Source organism: Pan troglodytes, chromosome 14, assembly GCF_028858775.2.
Source record: "Pan troglodytes isolate AG18354 chromosome 14, NHGRI_mPanTro3-v2.0_pri, whole genome shotgun sequence".
NCBI classification, from domain to species: domain Eukaryota; kingdom Metazoa; phylum Chordata; class Mammalia; order Primates; family Hominidae; genus Pan; species Pan troglodytes.
Window position 1 is genome coordinate 38,457,646 of NC_072412.2, and position 25,378 is coordinate 38,483,023.

General features: G+C 40.3%; 1 protein-coding gene across 2 annotated transcripts in view; it reads right to left on the minus strand.

Annotated features, from left to right (window-relative positions):
• Window positions 1-426: 426 nt before the first annotated feature.
• The window catches only part of LHFPL6 (LHFPL tetraspan subfamily member 6), a 258,848-nt gene continuing 233,896 nt past the window's right edge, over window positions 427-25,378 (minus strand). For both annotated transcript variants that reach the window (XM_001147653.8, XM_016925216.4), the window contains exon 4: window positions 427-1,578. In XM_001147653.8, the coding sequence (XP_001147653.1) occupies window positions 1,460-1,578 (119 nt within the window). In that variant the 3' untranslated portion in view covers window positions 427-1,459. The remainder of the gene's footprint in view (window positions 1,579-25,378) is intronic.

Sequence of the window (25,378 nt, forward strand, 5' to 3'; positions counted from 1 at the left end):
ACAGCAAGTCACTGGCAACTGTAACAGTCGTGTCACCATGCTGGAGACTGTCAGTCCAGTCACCTCCTGAACCACAGTCTAGCTCTTGTTGCCCTAAATCACATCTGAATACCACCCATATTCTCAAACTTAATACAAAACAGACCTGAAGTTCTTCTCTCCTCAGAATTTGGTTATGATTGAAATGTAACAAGCAGGAAGTTAGAATTCTGGTTGCAAAGAATTCACGTTGAAAGCAGAAACTGTCTTACTCATCTTTAATACACTTGTGCCTAGAACAATGCCTGGTTGATTAGTGAGTGAATTAATGAGAGGCCTTAAAAGAGAAAAGGAAATTTTACAGGACTATAGTAGTTGAAGAGCTACATTGGATAAATTAAAGAAGCAAATCCGATGACTGAATTAACACTCCATGACTCATCTAGCTATTGATCAAAGAGAGAATTTATTCACAGAGATTTTCAAATACAAACAAAATAGCACTTTTAAATTTTTTACAAAATGAATATAGAAATAAATGTGGTACAGCACAGTACAATAATGGACAAAAGAAAACACGATCCAATGACTGGAAAATGTCTCTCATTACTCTCATATCTTCGGCTGAATTCTCTCCTATAGTGGACAGAAAGTTGCCCCTTTTCTTCATAAGAATATCATAGCAGAAGCTACTCAGAGAAATATTGCATATTGTTGAATAACATGGAAATACAAAGGCTTAACTCTAAAGGTCTGCATAAACACTGAAAATATGTTGAGGAACTAAATTAGAGTTTATGCAGGATATACAAAATACTGATAGTTTGGCTTATTGGTCCATTTATTAGGCTTAATGTATGTTTTATAAAGTGATAATACTGTATTTTAAATGTATATTAAAAAGAAAACAGAGGAGAAATGCACCACTAAACCTCCCATACAGTCTGTGCGATAATCCACATGTTTGTGCACGGGCGTGTGTGGGGATGCATATGTCTGTATGTGCTTGTGTGCTTTTGGGAGTGCCGTGACCTACAGGGAACATCTTTGGGGGTACCCTGCTTCCCAACATAACACTGTTTCTACTAGCCCTTTGATTTTCTGAGTCCTCACCTTAAAAAAAAAAAAAAAACTAAAACCCAAACCCTTGTTTGTATATGTAGATTTGTTGTGTGTGTGTGTGTGTGTGTGTGTTGTACATTAACAATACTCTGTGGAATAGAAACACCCAATGCCCTGCAATATTTTTAGCCTTTGGTCCATTTTTCTCCATCATTCTATACTCTCCTTTTTTTTTCCCCCACAAATCTCCTACAATCCTTCCTTCCTATATCATGTTCCTGATTTTATCGGGTTTCATTTTATTAGCATTGTATTGGATTAGAACTACTATCCCACCTTTTGAAGGTAGGTGGATGTTTTGACCTCTCCAAGCCCCTTTGGCCCGTCTTCTCCTCTGTCTGCTCTTGGTGGCTCCATCTCAGTATGGGTAGTGCTTCTGTTTCTTGCCCGAAAAGCAAGCCAGCCACGTGCACAGCAGCATGGCGGCAGTGGCACCTGCTCCCGTGCAGTAGTAGGCCCAGCCGATTTCACACTTCCCTAAGGACAAAGGAAGGGGAAAGAAGAAAGTCACAGATGAGGATGATTTTGCAGCAGGGTTTCTTATTGCTTCCAGTGTGTGGGTTCTGAAACACCCTTTAGGAATATGGTATCCTCGCTTAAATGGAATAATAATGTGCTGAAAGTTATCTTGACAGTGAAGAAAGCAAGAATGGCTGGATGCATTTCAGAAGGATCTCAATGTCTACCTCTCACACTGGCTAAGAGAAGTCTAGTCTCCTCCACCAATATCCACACCCTGGCCAAAAATAGAGAAGAATGGCGGCAACCAGGATAGGAGATGAAGGAGTTAATTGTAACTTACATCACCCAAGCTCACCTGCGTAACAAAGTACTTTAGGGAAAAAAATATAAATGTTGACGCAATCCTTCTGCAAAAGGGCCACTTTGAGGAGGCAACCCATTTGAAGGATAATGGCTAATGCTAAGGTGAATACTGCCATTTATGTGGAATCGTCAAGTGACTTACTCTCTACTGTCTGAATCAGAAAACAAAAATTCCCAGATTCTTCTGGGATCAACACTCACCTTGAAGATAAAGTGTCATTTAAATGAAAATATAATGACAAGCATCCAAGTGGGTCCTGATTTCTCAGAGTTGGATTAGTCTTAATATTCATAACAAACCCAAAATATTAAAAATATGTAAGTAGATTTATTTATCTGTATTGTCTTTGTCAATTCTTTTATCAACATTATAAGGTAGAATACTAGCTCAACATGGTTGACAAAAAAGCTTCTCAGCATTTAAAGAAGTTGGTGACTTACCTATAGTCATATGCTTATAATTTGGAATAAAGTGAGCCAGGACTCAAATCTGGGTTCTAGATCCCAAGAATAGGTCGGTGTCCCCAGATGGGTTAATGGAATGGATTTCTGCATTCATTAGCTTTTTCTTTCTTAATGACATCCAAGTTATTCTTTTTGTGTGCACAGTAAAGAAGGCCTCTATATCTTATACTGGACACTGTACTTTCTGCTTCAATTCTAATTCATTTTTCAGCCGGTCTTACCATCTTATCAGATGATGCTTCAACAGCAACCATGTTCCTCCTTTTGGTTCTTGCTTTGCATTACATTAGATACAAACATAAACACCAAGACATTTGGATTTCACAGTCACTGAACATAAAGGCCATAGATTGGAAATCACGGGGCTGAGAGCAGTGGCTCATGCCTGTAATCCCAGCACTTTGGGAGGCCAAGGCGGGCGGATCACCTGCGGTCAGGAGTTTGAAACCAGCCTGACCAACATGGCAAAACCCCGTCTCTACTAAAAATACAAAAATTAGCCAAGCATGGTGGTGGGCGCCTGTAATCCCAACTACTCAGGAGGCTGAGGCAGGAGAATCACTTGAACCCAGAAGGTGGAGGTTGCAGTGAGCTGAGATCACACCACTGAACTCCAGCCTGGGTCAGGGAGTGAGACTCCATCTCAAAAAAAAAAAAGAAAGAAAATCACATCCCTTCTTTTCACAAGTCAGTCTGCAGGAAAACAGCCTGTTGCTTGGCAAGAGTGACATTGAAGCGAAACCTCAATGACGACCAGCGTTTGACTCCTGCATACCGAGGTGTTCCCACAGCGTAGATAACCCCCCATAAAGAAACAATGTCTATGGCATAGATAACCTTTCATAAAGATGTTTATCTCATCTCCCTAGAGGTCACAAGTTTTGGCAAGAAAGTGTGAGACATGACCAGCTGCACTTGTCTGTACCCTAAAAGCTTGCTATGTAAAGGCTGCTTTCTGGAGGGCAGGTGCAAAGATCCACCATCTCACAGCTGCCAGAGACATGGCTTCTGTTTGTAAGTCCCTACCAAATGTTTCTTTCTGAGAAACTGGACATGTCAGCCTCTTTCCTCACCTCTTTTCTCAGCCTCTCACCCTGTGGGGTGGGGTTTGCATAGACCTGCTCACCGCAGAACACAGACACTTTTACCTTGTTCATTTGTGAAAAATTAATAACTTCCCTGCTGAAAATTTCCAAGACTGTTAGGTATAATGTGCAATTAAACTTTGGATCTTCACTGGACATTTACTGGAGAAGTAGTTAGCATGTGCCCCAGGCGCGGATAAAAAGGCAAGGCAAGACAGAGCTAAGGGAGTTATTGGCTTGTGGTCACCATGAGTCAACAGCAGCAAAATTTGATCAAGAGCCTCCACATCTTAAAAGTTCTTAGGCCATTACCTAAGCACACAGACATCAAGCTATGTTGTTCAGTCCTCAACCTAGGTGTCATCCTTGATTTCTCCCTTTCCACATCCAATGAATAATTAAAAAATAAGCAAATGTGTATTGATTACCATTTTCTCAAAATTGTCATGGAGCTTTACATGGAGTAAATATTAATACTTAAATTCTCATAGGAACACAATGTGGTAGGTATATGAGTATCATTCTCATCTTTCAGAAGGGAAGACTGAGGCCAGGGAAAGTTTAATAAGCTGCTCCAGGACTTCTCCTTAATAAGTAGCAAGTCCTCTGCCACTCTCCCCTATATCTATCCTGTGTCCTGCCCCTTCTCAAACGCCCGATCATCCCCCAGGCAGTCTCGTCTGCTGTCATTGCTTTCTTGTCTCTCTGCTTCTACTCATATCATCACCAACAGCAAAGTAGGCAGCTGTCTTTTTAAAAATCAATCAGATCAAGCCACACTCTTACTTAAAACCCTGTAATGACCCAACACTTTGGGAGGCCAAGGTGGCTGGATCACTTGAGGTCAGGAGTTCAAGACCGGCCTTGCCAACATGGTGAAAACCCATCTCTACTAAAAATACAAAAATTAGCCGGGCAAATTTGATCAAGAGCCTCCACATCTTAAAAGTTCTTAGGCCATTACATAAGCACACAGACATCAAGCACACAGAGCAAATTAGCGCAAGTGGCCCACACATAAGAATCACTTGAACCCGGGAGGCGGAAGTTGCAGTGAGCCAAGATTGCACCACTGCACTCCAGCCTGGATGGCAGAATAAAACTCTGTCTCCAAAAAAAAAAAAAAAAAAAAAGCCCCTTTAATGAATTCTCAAAAATCAATGTCCTTCCTATAGCCTATGAGGGCTTAAATGCCTGCTGACCTCTCACACTTCATGACCACTCTCTCCTGTGTCTTGTCTCTGGCCACACTGACCACTTTTTCTGGAGCATATCAGCCTTGTTGCTGACATGAGAGCTTCACACTTACGATTCCTTCCACCCAGAAATTCTACTTCCAGATCGTGGAAATGCCAGGCCTATGGTAATCACCCAATAAATAATTGTTGAATGAAAGGCAAGGTAAAAGAAAAGCAGAAAGGAAGCAAACTGGGCAGGCAGCTAATACCTGAAAAACAGTAAGTCTAGCATTTTATTTTAAGAGTAACTCTTGTCCTGTTTTGGCACTGAAATTTTGGAGAGAACTTCCCAAACCAAGTATGTATTTCCGGCCTCATCTAGAGAGTGTGTTAAATTTAACGGGGTAACAGATTCTGAAAGATCACCTCTCCACCTCTGGGTAGGTCTCACTGGCACAATGACCTCCATTAATACAGATAGAATAAGCATTTTTCACGGGTAACCGAGTCCCCCTTCACAAGTCAGATTTGCTGACAACCATGAACTAATGTGGTTGTGAGTCTTGGGAATAATCTCCATTTTGAATTATTCTTTAGCTAGATTAAATACATCTATGAGGGGGAATTAATTAATAGGTAGAGAAGAGATGGCCAATCGTGTAGAACATTTCAAAGAGTTGGCAAAATTTGTGGTCCATCTGTTTAGCACTAGGCTCATAACACAGAATACAATCAATTGTTCATTATTCATAATGTATTGACCTATACATAGTTCTATGACCTAACATGAAAAGTAGAGTATATAATTCTTTATTAATTATTTGGCAGTTAAGAAAAAATTGCTGAGGCTAATTATTTGAAAACAGTGTATGTGACAGTAGACACATTTATTAAACAAAGATGGAAAAAGAAGCTAGTAAAGGGTTGGCTATCAGAGGACAATGAGAGAGAGGATAGTATTGGTTTTGCTTTTGTTTTTGGCAGAGAAGTCAATAAAATAGCAGAAGTTTAAGCTTCAGGGTCTTGTAAGTGGCAGGGGAGCTACAGCCGATGCTGTAGATTCTCCAGCCAGTTCCTCTCTGTCCCTTTGCTGGTTCTGGACTCTCAATCTCCAGCTTCTGTTCGTGCTTTGCTCCCAATAGCTTATATTTGCAACGCTCTTCAGAGGACCCACGAGTGACTGGCATTACTCTGTCCCAGCTCTCTGACAGCTGAAGTGTCCCCTGGTGTGACCCACAGCCAACGATGTACTTGTACTGGAGTGTGCACACCGGGCTTTCTTCCCTCCAGGTGGAACAAAGTCTGCAGTGTAATGATAATGAATGTTCCCAGCCCTGTGAGTTCAGGCTGAGGCTGAACCCTCATGACAAACTGCACCCTGCTGGGTGTTTACTCCTTCCCTACCTTGCTTTTCCACTTCCCCACTGTTTTTTCCTTGGCACATTTCCTCAATCACTTGAACTCAAATCCTCATCTCAGGATGCACTCTGGGGAACCAGATCTAAGGAGTGAATGAACAAAGACTTTCTTGCTTTTCTTTGTCAAGGGATCTGTAAGTTTCTACCATTGTCAGAAGCTAAGCCACCCCACCCGCCTACCCAAGCCCTGCTATCCCCTGAGAGAGGCAGAGCAGAGCTTTCGGCACCAGCTCTCTCCCACTCTCCCCACACTACCCTCTTCCTAGGGCAAATCCTTGTCTTGCTCAGGTGTAATTGTAATTTCTAGTCATTGTTATCTGGATCCATTCCTGTTTATGTCATAAAACGGTAGTTAACGTATCAGGCTAAATGTCTATCAGATGAAAACTGGCAGAAAATTAAGCAAAGATCTTTAAAGAGTGTACCATAATAGCAGAAAATGTTTGAGGATATAAGAAAATATGGCCACCAATCAGACATATATGCAAGTTTGTGTGTATGATTTACAAAATTTGGGATTAAAATTCAACAACTGGTTAAGGTCCAAAATGAGCTGTTAATGTTCAATGTGATTTAAAAGAAAAAGAGTCCTTCATTTAAGACATGAAGGCTTTTTCATTTACTAAGTAATTTTTAAAATAATTATTAATTCAAAAAGTGATTTAATATGAATTTGTTCTAGTATTACAAATTATATTGAGATATAGCCAGCCAATCAAAGTAGCCTCAAAAAATATACAAAAGTACATATGCATACATGTCTTTTGAGGAAAAATGGTCAAGATCAGTCTAGTTAGAGTAAGGTGTGTCAATAGAATTTAAGCAAATCTGAAAAAATACTGTCATCCAACCCTGATTCTTGATTTTCTTCTTCCCTTCCTTTTTCCTTTCCTCGCTCCCTCTCTCAATTTATTCATTGATTCAACAAACATTCAGTGAGTGCCAGCTCCAACTATGAATGAATCACTGGGTACTGGGAGCTTTGTTGGGAATAATATAATTCCTGCTATCAAGAAGCTTATTGTCTAGTCAAGGAAATAAGCATTAAGCAATACTGAGACATTTCTATACTGATAATTGTGATACGTGCTTTGCAGAAAAAAATCCAGGATGCGAAGTCAGCATATTGCAAGTGATCTACGTAGTGCGGTCAGGTCAGTGAAAGAAAGCCTTAAATTAGAAGTGAGATCTAAGCCAAGACCTGCAGATGTTCAGGAGTGAGCCAAGCATGAATGTGGGGGGCCAGGGAACAGTATGCTTGGAGTGAGGGGATGGGAAATGTAATGGAGAAATGGAGACAGATTTGGGTCTTGCTAAAGTATTGCTCAAGTAAGAGATGGATCCCATTTTGGGTGTAAAGCAAGGGATGGGTTTGGGTATGACCACCTCTAGAGTTCAAGAGCTTGGAGCCTGAAAATTCCCTCTTTGAAACTGTCATTTGTATTGTTGGATAGGAATATGAGGTATTTAACAGTCACAAATAAATCTTAAGCTCCTGCTACCTGTTTTGCTATGTTATAGAAGCTGGAAACACAGCCGGGAACAATACAGACAGTCTTTGGTCTCATGAAGCTTACTTTCCAATTCATATCATTCACATCAGCTGTATTATTCTGAAACATTCCTTGTATATTACACGTTTTGTAGAAATTCAGTTCAATGAAATAAACCAGATACAACAGTATTTTTTCATAAAACTATAAATGTGAAAGCAAAACATCCAGAATTCTGTGAGAGATTAAGGGTTTACCAGGCACAGGCTTGTCACTTTGAACTTCTCCAAAGGAAAAGGAAAAATAGATTTTTCTCTCTGAGCATGATCCTATTGTTAAAACCTATGTGCTCAATAACAAGAAATTAGCACCATGTTTTACAGTCATAGAAAAAAAGTGTTTCTGCATACTCTTCATAAGTAGCAATGAAACGAAATAAAACCAGGAAATACAGGGCCATTCTTCCATGGCCTCCCTCTACGCCTGTCATGGCAATAAATGCTTGTTATTATAATGCAAACAGAAAGCATTTTTCCAGAGGGCAAGTTTTGTCTGTGATCCTTTCAGGAAATTAGAGAAGGAAATCTGTTTAAACTTTCCCTTTTGCTCTCCGTAATGCTCCATCAAACAGGACTCCAAGCTTGCTTGGTTGGCAAATTACTGCTTTCAACAATGGGGAATACTATTCTTGACAGATAAAATAGAGGTTAATGGGACAGAAAGCAGCATACCATAGCCACCTGCCAAGTCGACAGAAAAAGACTGTGGCGGAATTCCAGGGCAGCCCCAGAGTAGAGATAGGGGTGGGGAGGGATGTTGCTGATTTCTTACGGTGGCTCAAATTAGTTTTTACTATAGCTTTTGGAAGTGATAGAGACAGAAAGAGAGGTACAAAGAATCCAGTCTTATTACATATAACAATGGAATTCCAGTGATCGTTTCATCTTTTAAGGACACTGGAGTTTAACCTCTGCCTTTTCATTAATTTGTTCAATTAACAATTTGGAGCCTACCAAGTGTGACTGTCTGCTTATTTCAATGTTCTATTCGGGCACTCAGTATGATGACCTGATCACAACAACCGATACACATTTGTGGCATGAATGGTTATCAGACGTTATACTTGTGCTAAGAATAGAAATACAAAATTAATCGTCATATAACAGCTGTCATATATAGACAGCAAGTGAAGGGCTACAAGTTATGAAGGGGTCTCTCCTTTAATCATTTTTGTCTAGGATCCTTGATCTGTTTATACTTTCCAACATTATTCTCACTTTGAAGATGCAGAAACTGAAGGATAAGTAACTTACCCATTATCTCAAATAAATAGCAAAGCTTGAACTCGGAACTTCGGTCAAACTGATTCCAGAGTTTTTTCCTGTGCTCAGATAATGTATAAAAAAAGATCTTAATCAAATGCATTTTTCTCATTTGTTAAATAGTACTTGTCTTGGCACTTATATGCCCGAGAAAAAAATAAAACATATTTTACCTTACCCCTTCAATTTGCCAGTCTTCTTAGAAGACTACATGCTGTTAAAGTGAACTAAATATGGCCTGGGAATAACTCTGTACTTCTATATTTGAGTCCTTGTGGATGAACTATAACCTAGCTTAATAGGCAGACAAGATTGAAAACCTAACTTAGGGGTACGCACCTGTAATAATTGCTGAGTCTTCGCCAGTCCCAGCAGCCATAGTTCAACCACTCATATACTGCTGAGTGTTCAAACTATATTCAAATAAAGCAAACACCAAACTGTACGCAATCCAGTTGTTTCCGTACCTCACTTCTGATTTTTGTATGTTACGTTCCTTTTTTGTCTATAAATTTGTACTGACCATGAGGCACCCCAGTAGTCTCTCTGAATCTGTTGTGATACAGGGGGGCTGCCTGATTTGCGAATTGTTCATTGCTCAATTAAACTCCTTTAAATTTAATTCAGCCAAAGTTTTTCTTTGACAATGCCCATGTTCAACAGCATGGTTTCAATTGCTAAAGGTCTGCAGCTTGCAAAGACTTGACAGCCCCAATTCCTGAGCCAATGAAACCACACTTGGCACCTTTGGCAATGCATCTTCTTTAAGGATGTGGAAATGTGATGTCTAAAATAAGCTTGCTTGAGGAACAGATAACTAATGCTACCTGCAGGAGAAACTGCCTCTAGATATGGTCCCAGACTGAATGTTTTTGACCCTACCTTGACTCTGTGTGAGCCCTAGCTGATTGAGAGCTTCAGCTCCTGGATACACTTTAGTTCCACTCCAGAGCTGCTGTCTGCCTATGAACCCTCAGAAGTTTGGCTGGTGCCACCATACCATCCTAACTTTCACCCAGAGACTCCATGGTAGCGCCCTCCACTGTGTACTGTATTGCTCTGGAAAGCGCAGCACAGGACACTGTAACTCGGGCAGTTCCTGCCCTCTGACTGCATGCCATTTATCACAAAACCTCCATGTTTACAGTGCCTTTTCTTGAACTTGAGCTCCATGGGATCCCCATTTACTTCTCCTTCCCCACAAAGTCACTGCTGAGCACCCATAATGCCTTGTAGCCATAGTGCCTGAGTCAGGATATGATAAGCTGACTGACTTCATTCATCCAGGCAGAATATCTTTTGTCTGTGATATTTTGAAAATTTTAACATGTTAATATTTAAATGTAAAGTTTGGGTAAAAAAGGATACATATTAGATTGTATCCTTGTTGCTGTATTAATAACAAAGGCAGGAAGGTTGAAGGATCAATAGACAGAGGGAAAACATATATATATATATATATATATACACACACACACATATACACATACACACACACACACACACACACACATATATATATATATATATATTTTTTTTTTTTTTTTGAGACAGAGTCTCAGTCTGTCTCCCAGGCTGGAGTGCAATGGCACTCACTGCAACCTCTGCTTCCTCCCAGGTTCAAGGTATTCTCCTGCCTCAGCCTCCCAAGTAGCTGGGATTACAGGTGTGTGCCACCATGCCCAGCTAATTTTTGTATTTTTAGTAGAGATGATGGGGTTTCACCATGTTGGCCTGGCTGGTCTCAAACTCCTGACCTCAGATAATCCATCTGCCTCAGCCTCCCAAAGTGCTGAGATTACAGGCGTAAGCCACCACGCCTGATCCTAAATAAAACTTTTAATGAGACAAGTAGTAAAAATGATTTGTCATATGCCTATAAAGAGAAGACCAACCAAACTTGGTTGGTGGGCAGAAAATGTAGAAGTAAAATGGCTGAGAGAAGAATGTTTGTGGGGTGTGGTGCTTTTTAAAAGCTACTTTGTGGCCGGGCGTGGTGGCTCATGCCTGTAATCCCAGCACTTTGGGAGGCTGAGGCGGGCAGATCACGAGGTCAGGAGATCGAGACCATCCTGGCTAACATGGTGAAACCCAGTCTCTACTAAAAAAACCCAAAAAATTAGCCAGGTGTGGTGTCATGCGCCTGTAGTCCCAGCTACTAGGGAGGCTGAGGCAGGAGAATCTCTTGAACCCGGGCGGCGGAGGTTGCAGTGAGCCGAGATTGTGCCACTGAACTCCAGCCTGGGCAACAGAACAAAAAACAAACAAACAAAATAACTCCTGTTTCTTTATGTCTGCTTATTACAAAAAGTATAAACTCATATTGATTGTCAGGGCTGTCCTGTACACAACTCCAAGGCGTCTATTTATTTTGCATTCTATGGGCTTCCTAATGGATGTGCCCTGGGGGTGAGGTGCTGCACACATGCATATAATGGGAATACCGCTCCCTGCACAGTATTCCCCAAAAGAATAGGTAGTGAGAAGGTGTGTGTAATGGTAGAATCTCACGGATCCCATGCATTGAGTCTATTTTCAAAATATCCCAGGAGGCCATCTTGATGCTTCCAAAGTCACCAGAGCAGCACTGCAGTGGGTGGGACCACTATTTCCTCTCAAGAACTGCAGCTCTCCACTGCTGCTGTGAATGCACTGAAATATGAAAGAAGTGTGCCACTGAGTAAGAGCCTATCTGCCAGCCCTTACATGTATGCACCGTCCACTGGATTGCAGCCTGAATTACACCACCAAACAAAAATTCTTTCACCACACATCACTGGTGAAGCGCAGGAATCTAGCCACAAATAAAGATCCTGCACAGAGCCTTGGGCCTCTGAAAGCACCCCGAAGAAGCCAATTGACTGTACATGACATACACCACAGTCAAACCCTCAGATAAATAAAGAATATAAAAAATAAAAAGCCCCACCCAAGCAAGAACAATTTCAAAAAGATAAAAGAACACCAGCCCTCTCAGATGAAAAATAATCAGGCAAGAACTCTGGCAATTCAGAAAGTCAGAGGGTCTCCTTACTTCCAAATGACTGTACTAGCTCTCCGGAAATGGTTGCTAACCAGATTAAAATGGCTGCTAACCAGATTAAAATGGCTCAAATAACGGACATAGAATTCAGAATATGGATGGGAAAGAAGTTCAACAAGATTCAGCAGAAAGTTAAAATCCAACCCGAGGAAACCAGTAAAATAATCCAAGGAAACCAGTAAAATAATCCAAGAGATTAAAAAGACACGGCCATTTTAAGAAAGAACCAAACTGAACTTGTGAAATTGAAAAATTCACTGCATGAATTTCATAATACAGTTGGAAGCATTAATAACAGAATAGACCAAGCTGAGGAAAGAATCTCAGAGCTCAAGGACCAGTCTGATGAATCAACTCATTCAGGAAAAAATAAAGAAAAAGGATGAAAAAGAATGAACAAAACCTTTGAGAAATATGGGACTATGGAAAGAGGCCACACCTACGACTCACTGGCATTTCTGAGAAAGAAGGAGAGAGAGTAAGCAATCTGGAAAACACAGTTGAGGATATAGTCTATGAAAATTTCCACAATCTCACTAGGGAAGTCAACATTCAAATTCAAAAAATTCTAAAAACCCCACCAAGGTACCATGCTAGATGCATAGTGATCAGACTCTCCAAGGTTGACATGAAAGAAAAAAATCTTAAAGGCCATTACATAAAAGGGTCAGGTTACTTACAAAGGTAGCCTCATCAGGCTAACAGCAGATTTCTTAGCAGAAAATTTACAAGCCAGGAGAGATTAGGGGCCTATTTTCAGTATCCTTAAAGGAAACAAATTCCAACCAAGAATTTCATTCTAGCCAAACTAAACTTCACAAGCAAAGGAGAAATAAAATCCTTCTTAGTGAAGCAAATGCTAAAGAAATTCATTACCACCAGACCAGCCTTACCAGATGTCCTTCCTCTAAACATGGAAATGAACGAGTAGTACCTGATACCACAAAAACACATTTAAGTACCTAGCACACATATCCTATAAAATAATCACACAATCAAGTATAAAACAACCAGCTAACAACATGATAACATGATCAAAACCTCACATATCAATATAAACCTTGAATGTAAATGGTACAAATGCCCCACTTAGAAGGTACAGAGTGGCAAGTTGGGTAAAACAAATAAGACCCAGCCATCTGCTGTCTTCAAGAGACCCATCTCACATGTAATAACAACCATGGGCTCAAAGTAAAGGGAGGAAGAAAGATGTATTGTGCAAATGGAAAACAAAAAAGAGCAGGGGTTGCTATTCTTATGTCCAATAAAACAGACTTCAAACCAACCACAGTGAACAAGGACAAAGAAGGGCATTACATAATGATAAAGGGTTCAATTCAACAAGAAGACTTAACTATCCTCAGTGTATAAACACCCAACATTAGAGCACCTAGATTAATAGAAGAAGCACTTCTAAACCCATGAAAAGATTTAGACAGTCACACAAAAATAGTGAGGGGTTTCAAGATCCCACTGACAGTGTTACGCAGATCATTAAGGCAGAAAACCAAAAAAAGAAATTCTGGATTTAAACTCAACATGACCAATTTGACCTAACAGACACCTGCAGAATATTCCACTTAATGCACATTATTTTCATCTGTGCAAGGAACATATGCTAAGATTGACCACATGTTCAGCGATAAAGCACGTCTCAATAAATTTTTAAAAAGTAAAATCATACCAAGCACATTCTCTGACCATACTGAAATAAAAATAGAAATTGATACCATGAAGATCTCTCAAAACCACATAATTACATGAAAATTAACTTACTCCTGAATAACTTTTGCATAAACAATGAAATTAAGGCAGAAATTTAAAAAATCCTTTTAAATCAATGAAAACAGAGACACAACATAACAAAATATCTGAGATGCAGCAAAAGAAGTGTTGAGAGGACACTTTATAACGCAAAATGCCTACATCAAGAAGTTAGAAAGATCTCAAGTTAATAATCTAACATCATATCTGTGGGAAAAGAAAAACTAGAAAAAACTAACACCAAAGCAAACATAAGAAAACAAATAAATCACAGCAGAACTAAACAAAATTGAGATGTAAAAATTCATACAAAAGCTCAATCAAACCAAAACTTGGTTCTTTGGAAGGATGCACATGATAGATAGACTGCTAGCTAGATTAACAAAGAAAAAGCGAGAGGATCCAAAACAGCACAATCAGAATTGACAAAGATGACATTATAACCAATCCCACAGAAATACGAAAGACTCTCACAAACTATTATGAACATCTCCATGCACACAAAGTCAATAATCTAGAGGAAATAGGTAAATTCCTGGAAACATACAACTTCTCAAGATTAAACAAGGAAGAAATTGAACCCTGAACAGACCAATAATGAGTTCTGAAATTGAATCAGAAACTTAAAAAGCTACCAATCAGGCTGGGCATGGTGGCTTGCACCTGTAATTCCAGCACTTTGGAAGGCCAAGGCTGGCAGATCACTTGAGCTCAGAAGTTCGAGACCACCTTGAGCAACATGGTGAAACCCCATCTTTATTAAAAAATATAAAAAGTATCTGGGTGTGGTTGCATGAACCTATAGTCCCAACTACTAGGGAGGCTGAGGTGGCAGGATGGCTTGAACCTGGGAGGTGGAGGTAGCAGTGAGCCGAGATGGTGCCACTGCACTCCAGCCTGGGCAACAGAGCCACAGCCTGTCTCAAACAAAAAATAAATAAAACAAAACAAAACAAAAAAAAGTAAAAAGCTACCAATCAAAAAAGCCTTGTACCAAATGGATGTACAGTCAAATTCTACCAGACATTCAAAGAAGAGTTTTGTACCAATTCTAATGCATGATAAAACCCTCAACAAATTGGCATCAAAGGAACACACCTCAAAATAAAAAGAGCCATCTATGACAAACCCACAGCCAACATCATACTCAATGGGCAAAACCTAGAAGCATTCCCCTTGAGAACTGGAACAAGACAAAGACGCCAACTTTCACCACTCCTATTCAACATAGTACTGGGCTCCCTAGCCAGAGCAACCAGCCAAGAGAAAGTAACAAATGGCATCCAAATAGGAAAAGTATAAGTCAAACTATCTCTCTTTGCTGGTGATATGATTCTATACCTAGAAAACCCTTAAGACTCTGTCAAAAGCTTCCTAGTACTCTTCAATTACTTCAGTAAAGGTTCAGGATACAAAATCAATGCACAAAAATCAGTAGCATTTTTATACACCAATCATATTCAAGTTGAGAGCCAAATCAAGAATGCGATCTCATTTACAATAGCCACAAAAAAATAAAATACCTAGGAATACATGTAACCAAGAAGTGAAAGATTTCTACAAAAAGAACTACAAAATACTGTTGAAAGAAATCATCGATGACACAAACAAATGGAAAAACATTCCATGTTCATAAATTGGAAGAAATCAGAAACTTAAAAAGCTACCAACCATTAATATCAATATCATTAAAATAACCATGCTGCTCAAAGCAATCTACCAACTTTGTAGGTTGGTAGATACTGCTCAGAGCAACCTATCAACTACTAACATCATTGTTCATAAAATTAGAAAAAAAATTCTAAAATTCGTATGGAACCAAAAAAGAGCCCGAATAACCAAAGCAATCCTAAGAAAAAAGAATAAAGCTGGAGGCATCACATTACCTGACTTCAACTATACAACAAATTTACAAAAACCAAAACAGCATGGTACTGGTACAAAAACAGACACAGAGACCAATGGAACAGAATAGAGAACCTAGAAATAAAACTGCACACCTACAACCATCTGATCTTTGGCAAAGTAAACAAAAGTAAGCAATGGGGAAACGATTCCCTATTCGATAAATGGTGCTGGTATAACTGGCTATCCATATGCAGAGGAATAAAAGTGGACACCTTCCTTATAGCATGTGCAAAAATTAACTCAAAAGATTAAAGATTTAGATGTAAGACCTCAAACTATAAAAATTCTAGATGAAAACCCAGTGAACACCCTTTCAACATAGGTGTGGGTAAAGAATTTGTGGCTAAGTCCTCAAAAACAATTGTAATTAAAAAAAACAACAAGTGGGACCTTATTAAACTAAAGAGGTTTTGCATAACAAGAGAAATGATCAACAGAGTAAGCAGACAACCTACAGAATGGGAGAAAATATTCACAAACAATGCATCTGACGAAGGCCTAATATCCAGAATCTGTAAGAAACTTAAACAATTCAACAAGGAAAAACCAAATAACCACATTAATAAGTGGGCAAAGGACATGAACAGAAACTTCTCACAAGAAGATATACAAGCGGCCAACAAACATGAAAGAAAAAATGCTCATCATCACTAATCATCAGAAAATTCAAGTCAAAACCACAAGATACCATCTCACACCAGTCAGAATGACTTTTGTTAAAAAGTCATTTTTTGTTAAAAAGTGAAAAAATAGACTGGGTGCAGTGGCTCCCGCCTGTAATCCTAGCACTTTGGGAGGCCGAGGCGGGTGGATCACAAGGTCAGGAGTTCAAGAACAGCCTGGCCAACATGGTAAAACCCCATCTCTACCAAAAATACAAAATCAGCAGGGCGGGCGCCTGTAATCCCAGCTACTCGGGAGGCTGAGGCAGGAGGATCACTTGAACCCGGGAGGCGGAGGTTTCAGTGAGCCGAGATCACACCACGGCACTCCAGCCTTGGTAACAGAGTGAGACTCTGTCTCCAAAACAAAACAAAACACCTAAAAACATAGGTGTTGGCAGGACTGTGAAGAAAAGGGAAATTATACGCTGCTGGCGGGAATGTAAATTAGTTCAGGCATTGTGGAGAGCAGTCTAGGGATTTCTCAAAGAACTAAGAGTTGAACTACCATTCAACTCAACAATCTCACTGCTAGGTATATGCCCAAAATAAATTGTTCTACCAAGAAGACACATGCACCTGTATTGATCACTGCAGCACTATTCACAATAGCAAAGGCACGTGCCCATCCATGGTGGATTGGGTAAAGAAAATATACAAATACCCCATGGAATACTACGTGGCCATAAAAAAAAATCAACATAAAGGCCGTTTTCCTAAGCAAATTAATGCAGAAACAGAAAAGCAAATACCACATGTTCTCATTTATAAATGGGGGCAAAATACTGGATAAACATGTACATAAAGATGGGAACAATAGATATTGGGGAATACAAGGAGAAGGAGGTAGGACAAAGGTTGAAAATCTACCTATTGGGTGCTATGCTCACTTCTTCGGTGACGGATTCAATCATACTCCAAACCTCTGCATCACACAATATACCTCTGTAACAAACCTGCACATGTACCCCCAGAATCTAAAATAAACATTGAAAAAGAAAAAAAAAAAAAACTGCAGCTCTGCTCTCTAATGTGACTCTAACATACAAGGCTCTTTTGACCTGTTCTGTTATTTATTATCAGATTTAGAGGACTTCATGGTAGGATTTGGACTCTCTTAAAAGTTGGATGACACCTTTCCCCAAAGCACACAGTGTGCCTCGATGTATGATGTTCTAGCTTAGAGTATTGGAGCCACTTCAACAAAAAGAGGAGGCAGGATTTTGTTTTTTGGTTTTTTTTGTTTTTTTTTTTTTGAGACAGAGTCTCGCTCTGTCGCCCAGGTTGGAGTGCAGTGGCACGATCTCTGCTCACTGCAAGCTCTGCCTCCCGGGTTCACGCCAATCTCCTGCCTCAGCCTCCAGAGTAGCTGGGATTACAGGAGACCGCCACCACGCCCGGCTAATTTTTTGTATTTTTAGTAGAGACAGAGTTTCACTGTGTTAGCCAGGATGGTCTCGATCTCCTGACCTCGTGATCCGCCTGCCTCAGCCTCCCAAAGTGCTGGGATTACAGGCATGAGCCACTGTGCCCAGCCAAGACATTTTTTAAAGACTCCCTTCATCTTTTTTGTTTGCCCTACTTTCTCCACAGAGCTAACCAGAAGATAAAACGCAGATGTGTTCATCAGTAAGAACTGACACACTCAAGCTATGGCATTAAGCGCTCTCCATAACCACGCATGTCAAAGGGAGCAGAGATTTATGCTCTAGAAAAGATAAGATGTGTATCGGCAAAGAGCTCATAACAGAACAGTGCTATGTCTAAGTAGATATGTTAGGGGTGAATTTTGATGGGAAAATATATATCAGCCTTGTCAATTTTATCCAGTGTAGGTTAATCCATTCTGTAGCTGGAGTAGGAGGAGTAAGGAAAGAGCTCTACAGAGACATGCATTAGAGGGCAATGACCAGCTGTTCAAACGCTAAGCTCAAATAGGAGCACGTGTTAGATGGGCCTCAGATTGTAAGGGGACAAAAAAAAAAAAACCTTTCTGAATTACAAATGCATTCTTTTATATTCAATGGTATAAGTTTCCCTTCTGGATTCCCACAAAAATTTTGCTGAAGAGCCATAGTTTTCATTTGCTCTGTTGAGTCTCTCTTGCCCGCCCCCTCAAATGTTTTAGCTCCACTTTCAAGGTAAGAGACTGTGGGCAAAAGAAAATAACAGGTTTGTGCCCATTTATTTGTACCAGTTATTGTCCCCCAAAGAAATGGTGCTGGCCATCATCAACACAAGAATTTACCAGAAAATACCTATCTGAGATCTCATACTTGCACAGCTGCTCAAATCTGTGAAAGGGCAGGACACACTGACCAGTAGCTGGACTTGACACAAGGGTCAGCAGTGCTGAGCCCAAATTATACAGCAGAGGATGGAAGACATTGCTAGCCATCATTATTATTACTAATGCCGTCACTATTAATACTTTTCTGACATCTTAACAATTTCTAACATCAGAATGAAGTTAGTGAAGAAAGCAACTTTTTTTCTTTCAAATTTTGAGCCTCTGAAGAATTTTTTTTTTAAATTTTTTTATTTTGAGACGGAGTCTCACTCTGTTGCCAGGCTGGAGTGCAGTGGCGTGATCTTGGCTCACTGCAACCTCCGCCTCCCAGGTTCATGTGATTCTTCTGCCTCAGTATCCCAAGTAGCTGGGACTACAGGCGCATGCCATGACACCCGGCTAATTTTTGTATTTTTAGTAGAGATGGGGTTTCACCATGTTGGCCAGGATGGTCTCGATCTCTTGACCTTGTGATCCACCCACCTCAGCCTCCCAAAGTGTTGGGATTACAGGCGTGAGCCACCGCGCCTGGCCCTTGAGCCTCTTAAGATTTTAAGTGTGCTTTTCATTTGTTATATTTTGCAAGTCGCAAACTGTAAGCATAAAGAAAGTCCATAACAAACAATACCCAGCACAAGGAAACAATACCCAGCACAAGAAAGGAATGAGTTCCATTTCTTTTATTAATAATTCTGTATGTAAAATATATCAGTATATGGTCTGTAGATAATAGCATTTTATCAATGTTAATTTCCTAATTTGGTAATTGTATTGCCAGATAAGAGAATGTTATTGTTAGGAATTACTCACTTAAGTATCTACGGTTGGGAGGGCAGCATGTCTCAGAAGGAGGGAAAAGGGCAGGAGGGAGGTAGGGATTGATAAACCCAGTGTGATGAAATCAAACATTAAGGGAATCCAGGTGAAAGGAATATAGGACTTCTTTGAATTATTCTGTAGCTTTTCTATATATCTAAAATTACTCCAAAATCAAAATTACACAAATATAAACAAGAATTTGAAAATATCTATGTGACATGGTTTGGATTTTTGTCCCTGCTCAAATCTCATGTCAAACTATAATCCCCAGTGTTGGAGGAGGGGCCTGGTGGGAGGTGACTGGATCATGGGGGTGGGCTTCGCCCTTGCTGTTCTTATGATAGTGAGTGAGTTATCACAAGATCTGGTTGTTTAAAAGAGTGTAACACCTCCCCCTTTCTCTCTCTTCCTCCTGTTCCGGCTAGGTAAGACGTGCCTGGTTCCCCTTTGCTTTCTGCCATGACTGTAAGTTTCCTGAGGCCTCCCCTGCCATGCTTCCTCCACAGCCTGTGGAACTGTGCACCAATTAAACCTTTTTTCTTTAAAAATTACCCAGTCTCAGGTAGTTCTTTATAGCAGTGTGAGAACGGACTAATACAATGGGTGTATGTATATGTATAAGTATATACAAAATCAGTGGGGACTTTTACTCTTGTAAGTTTAAGGAGCAAGAAATCAATAAACATATTGACCATATGATATGCAAAATGAGACACCTGCATAATGGCCATTTTTATTCTGGAATTTTCCTCATGAAAATACTCAATGACCCTCTTACACTCCATGTGGCTCTGTTAAGCCCAGCACACAGTGAGGCAGCTCAGTTGGTTCCTGCCCTCTGGCCACATCCCATCTAACACAAAACTTCATCCCATTCCTGCCAACCATACCCAACTGAGCAAACAACCTACAAATTGAATCAATTAAATAAAGATGACACCCCAGCACGAATCATACAATGTTCCCGTGAGACAATTCAGGAGATGAATAAGTGTGCAGGACCTGTGTCCAGTGGGGAAGGAACAGAGTGTCATCCATCTTCTCCAGCAGGAGCTGCCCAGAGGACGAGGGAAACACATCGGGGCACAGAGCCCATTTTCCTCCACAAAATTTCCCCAGCCTGGCAAGGTAAAGTGGTTATATATTCGATGTGGGAAACAATATTTCCCACTGAAAAAAGGGGTTTTTCCAGCTGATACATTTGAAGGATTTTATACAAGCGAAGTCTGTCTTCCAAAGAGAAAGACTATTTGTGCAATCAAAGTCATCCCCAGGCAGCTCCAGCTGTGAGTGCTCCTGGCAAGACAGGAAGGCAGAAGGGATGGGAGGCAGGGATTAGAGGAAAGGGATTAGACCTGAACAGGACAGAGCCTCTTTTAAATTTAAGCCTTGTGAAAAGCCAGTGCATCACCCCTCTGTTTCTGCATCCTTTTGACTTTATCCTTGTCACTTCTGCCACCCAGAGCATCATAGCATCACAGATTTTAGAGACAGAGGGACCTAGGAGAAGGATCATTTAGGTCATGGGTTGGCAACCTTATTCTGAAAGAAGCCAGATAGTAAATATTGTAGTTCAAAAGCAACCATGGTCACCAAATAAACACATGAGCATGGCAGTGTTCCCATAAAATTTTATTTACAAAAACATGCAAACTAGATTTGGCCCATAGTTTGCCAACCCCTGATGTAAGCCATCTCCCGTACTTTCCCAATGAGAACACTCCTCCCAGGACACCGACAGGGCTTTCCCATGTCTCTTGAATGTGTTCTCTTCAGTAGCTGAATCCTATTCTTTGTTTATAATTTATAATTTCCTGGCTCCCAGTCTAAAGCAGGCCGGTGATGCTGGGTTACTCTAATCTAAAAATGCAGTCCTGACTCTTTGGGTACTTGCACCACATAATTACCTGCCTGCTCTTTTAATTTCACACACCCAGAACAAAAAGCTATAAAGTTATGGGAAAAAAACAAATTTTTCATCAATAAACCAGGCCGTTGGGATATAGATACACATTGGGACATATATTGCTTAACAATGGAGATACACTCTGCTAATGCATTATTAGGTGATTTTGTCATTGTGCAAACATCATAGAGCATACTTACACAAACGTAGATGGTATAGCCTACTCCATTACATAGCTCCATCCTCATCTGGTGGGTCCACCATCACACATGTGATCCATCATTTGAAACATCATTATGTAGTGCGTGACTGTACTTCATGTCAATATAAGTAAACTACTTGTGGAAATGAGATCGATATAAAACAAAAGGGGCAGGGTTATGTGGCAGGGAAGAGAGTAGAGATGGGCCAATCAGAGAAACCGGCCCTGGAAGATCTGCGAACTAGATGTCCAGGTGATGTTGCTGGGTATGGCTGCACAGGAACAAACTCTCTGCACTTCCCCTCTTATCTAGAGTCCTGTGGGGTTTCCCTTTCATACCACACCAAACCTAATTATTTTTCCTTCCATCAGATCCATCCAGGGTCCTTCCTCCTAAATTCCACTGAGTCAAGGCCCTGTGTCACCCCATCCTGAAATCCCAGTAGGAAGCACATGCCATGGAAAGGGTGGCAGATGCTCTGTCTATTTAGCATTCCCCCAATGCAGAGAAATGGCAAAAGAAACAGAAATACTCTGGCTTCTCCAGAAACATAACCACATTTCAGCAGGACGAGTGGAGCAGCTTCTGAATTCTTATGATCACACCAATCAAATGGACCTCTGTTCTGTGGCCTGGTGGATAGTTTTCTTTCTTTTCTTTTCTTTTTTTTTAATTAACTGTAAAAGTTCTGGGATACACGTGCAGAACATGCGGATTTGTTGCATAGGTATACATGTGCCATGGTGGTTTGCTGCACCCTTCAACCCCCCACCCAATAGTTTTCTTAACATACACATTTGTGCCACTTACACACAAAAAATGGTTTACCCTTTGTCTTGTCTGGCCAGCTGAGTATCTGCTAGCACAGCTGCTATCAATCCTTGCTTCTTAGCACTGAATGCATCCTAAAAGTTTCCTTAGAGATGAGGTACTGTTAAGATGATAAAGCAAACATGTTGGCTCAATGTATAGTGGTGGCCTTTGTGTTCACACTGTGAACTGACACAGAATCTGATCTCCACGTGGGGGTGGCTAAGATAACCAATCAGGCTTTATTTAGTGTATGGTGATAAAGATTATCCTTCAGTTTCTGTCTGTAGCTGCTATTTATAAAGGCTGGAAATACCTGAAATCCAGCTCCTCTGACTCATGGACTGCCCAGAAGAGAGTGTGAAAAGAACCAGTCTGTCTCTAATTACTGCTCCTCCATGTGAACTATGGCTGCAGCCATTTTCCTATAAAACCCATGTGAAGAGGTGCTGCATTTCCTCGTGATGTTATTTATCTGCCCTCCCTGTCTGTACCGGTCATACTACCACTGGCCACCAAGCAGTCTCTGAATATACTCTCTAGGTATCCGGTTACATACCTAGAGAACCGGAACGGAACTGCAGCAAGCACTGCTTTGATGTTTGTTAGCTGCCCTCAATCTAAAAGGTCTTCCTTGATGATCCCTTTTTGCTTGTACAGTAGCTCTTGGGAATGAACCTCATTCAATTTGGGCAAGCATAGCCTTGAGACTCTTTTTGGTAAATTACAGTCTGTTGAAAAAGTGCAAGACATGGTAAGATACTCTTCGACAATCTCATTTCCAACTTATAATGAAAGCAAGTCTCGGAACAAATCCTCCTACACATACAGACAGTTATTCAACAAATAGCCATCAAAAAGCAGGCACAAAACATCAAACTGACCTGGGAGCTAGTTAAGTCCTAGCTCTCTTTTCAGGTATTTGGACGACCAACTTCTTGAATAAACTGCTAGGGAAAATGCGGCAAGGTTCCATGGCAGGATTCTGTTCTCTTTGGCAATAAAAAACCAGAAATCTTCCAAACCAGAGACTAGAAACTGAACACTTTAGGGATGATCAAGCTGTGGATACCATTCCTAAGAACAGTGAGGGCACAGATGGAATGCATCAGTAAGGCTGTACTGGGTATCAAAATACTAAAATATGTACCTCTGTCTGTAGGTAAACAGCCACTGCCCCAAGTTCCCCCAAAACCCTTTCTTCCCTTGAAAACCCTAGGGAATCCTTGCCTCACATCCCAGAAACCAAAGGGCTAGTGCCTGGCAAAGGAGGGCCCCATGGGAGCCTCTGCATGTGGCCAGTACTTGTTTTAGCTCACATTTTTCATAGCCTATGACATATTGATTATTAAATATTTTGAATATCACTCAGACTTAGAGTGATAACACTATGACTGGATGGATGCTTAAATCCTTGCAAGCAAAAATAGGGAGTGTCTCTAACTACTTATGTGGATTCTACCAATCCACAATCTTGAGTATTTTTAATTTCACCAATGAAAGTCCATTTTTAATATTCATCATGCTATTTAATAAGATCTAATTCTACCAATAAAAGTCCATTTTGATCATTGCTGTGCTAATTAGTAAAGCTTCCAGTGTTAGTCAAGATATGAATAACAGAACCACTTGTACTAGCACCCATGAGTATCCAGTCCGGAATATGCACTCGAGTTGTGGTTTCCCTTAAATAATACCCATATATCACTGTCTATGATGAAGTATTTTTTCAAGGAACTATAGGCATTGTAACAGTAGTCTTAAGAACTGTGAAGGGTTTGATATTTTACTCTATTTGCAATGTAACAAGTTATACTATCACAATTTTGTGGACGCTGGCAAAAGATAGGAGACTCCTGGATCAGAGATAAAGGACTGTATTACTCACAGCACAGCAGGCAGCGTGAGCTTCATGTTTATGTCTACTCCCTTTGTTGCCCTCTCCTCACAGGGGCTGATGCAAAACAGCCCAGATGAATGCAGCAAACATAGTGGGTTTGTGTCACAGTTGAGGAACCCAAACTAAGGGAACTCGAATCTTTTATAATGGACTGCAATAAAATCTGCCCAATCTTTATTTACCCCAGAGAAAGGCATTATTTTTATTATAATGGACACTAAACACACCTATCCTCTGCTCTACTTCCAAGACTGTTTACTACACAAACATCTTCGAAATGGTAGTTCAGAATAGAGTGTCTGTGCTGACAAGTTGTGCTAACACACAAGAGATCTGTGAAGAACCATCTCCAACAGCGGCACTAATGAAACTGGCTAAGATCCTAAGTGGAAGCATATTCAATTCACTAGGAAGGCTGAACACTCATTTTCACAGATGTGATTTTGAATTAGAACTGGTGCATGGCATGGATATAAACATGGGAACAACAGACACAGGGGATCACTAGAGTGAGGCAAAACAGAGAGGGGTAAGGGCTGAAAAACTACCTATGGGGTACTATGTTCCCTATCTGGATGATGGTATCATTTGTACCCCAAACCCCAGTGTTACACAATATATCCATGTAACAATCCTGAACGTGTATCCCCTGAATCTAAAATAAAAATTGAAATAATAAAAAAGACAAAAATGTCTTAAAAAATAAAAATAAAAAGGAACTGTTGTATGGGAGCATTTATTTGCATAATGCTTCTTGTAAGCAGAGGTGCGTTTCTGTATAAAATCCCTTAACAAATACTTTCGTAGATAATGAAATCAAGTCAAAGGGGTTCAACTGTGTTCTAGCTTTCTGGGGGAGTTTGAGGATTGTTGGGAGGTGAGGTCTAGAGTTCAGATCTCTAAGCTTTCCCATGTAAGACTTCCAAATGTTGTTTACTATATAGGTTCTAAGTCTTCAGGTGTCAGGAATCCATTTGAATAATAACAAAAGCTATGAATATTCTCTCCAGAAAAAAGCACATGTCCAAAAGCCTATGAAAATTGCAAAGCATTTCAGTAGATTCTCAATTTCTCTGAAGCCTATTGATGGACTATGAGCCACTTAAACGGTCTGGAGAACTTAAATTAAAATCAGTCTGAAGATCAAAGGTTACCAAAACATTTAACTCTTCTACCAGTGTCATCA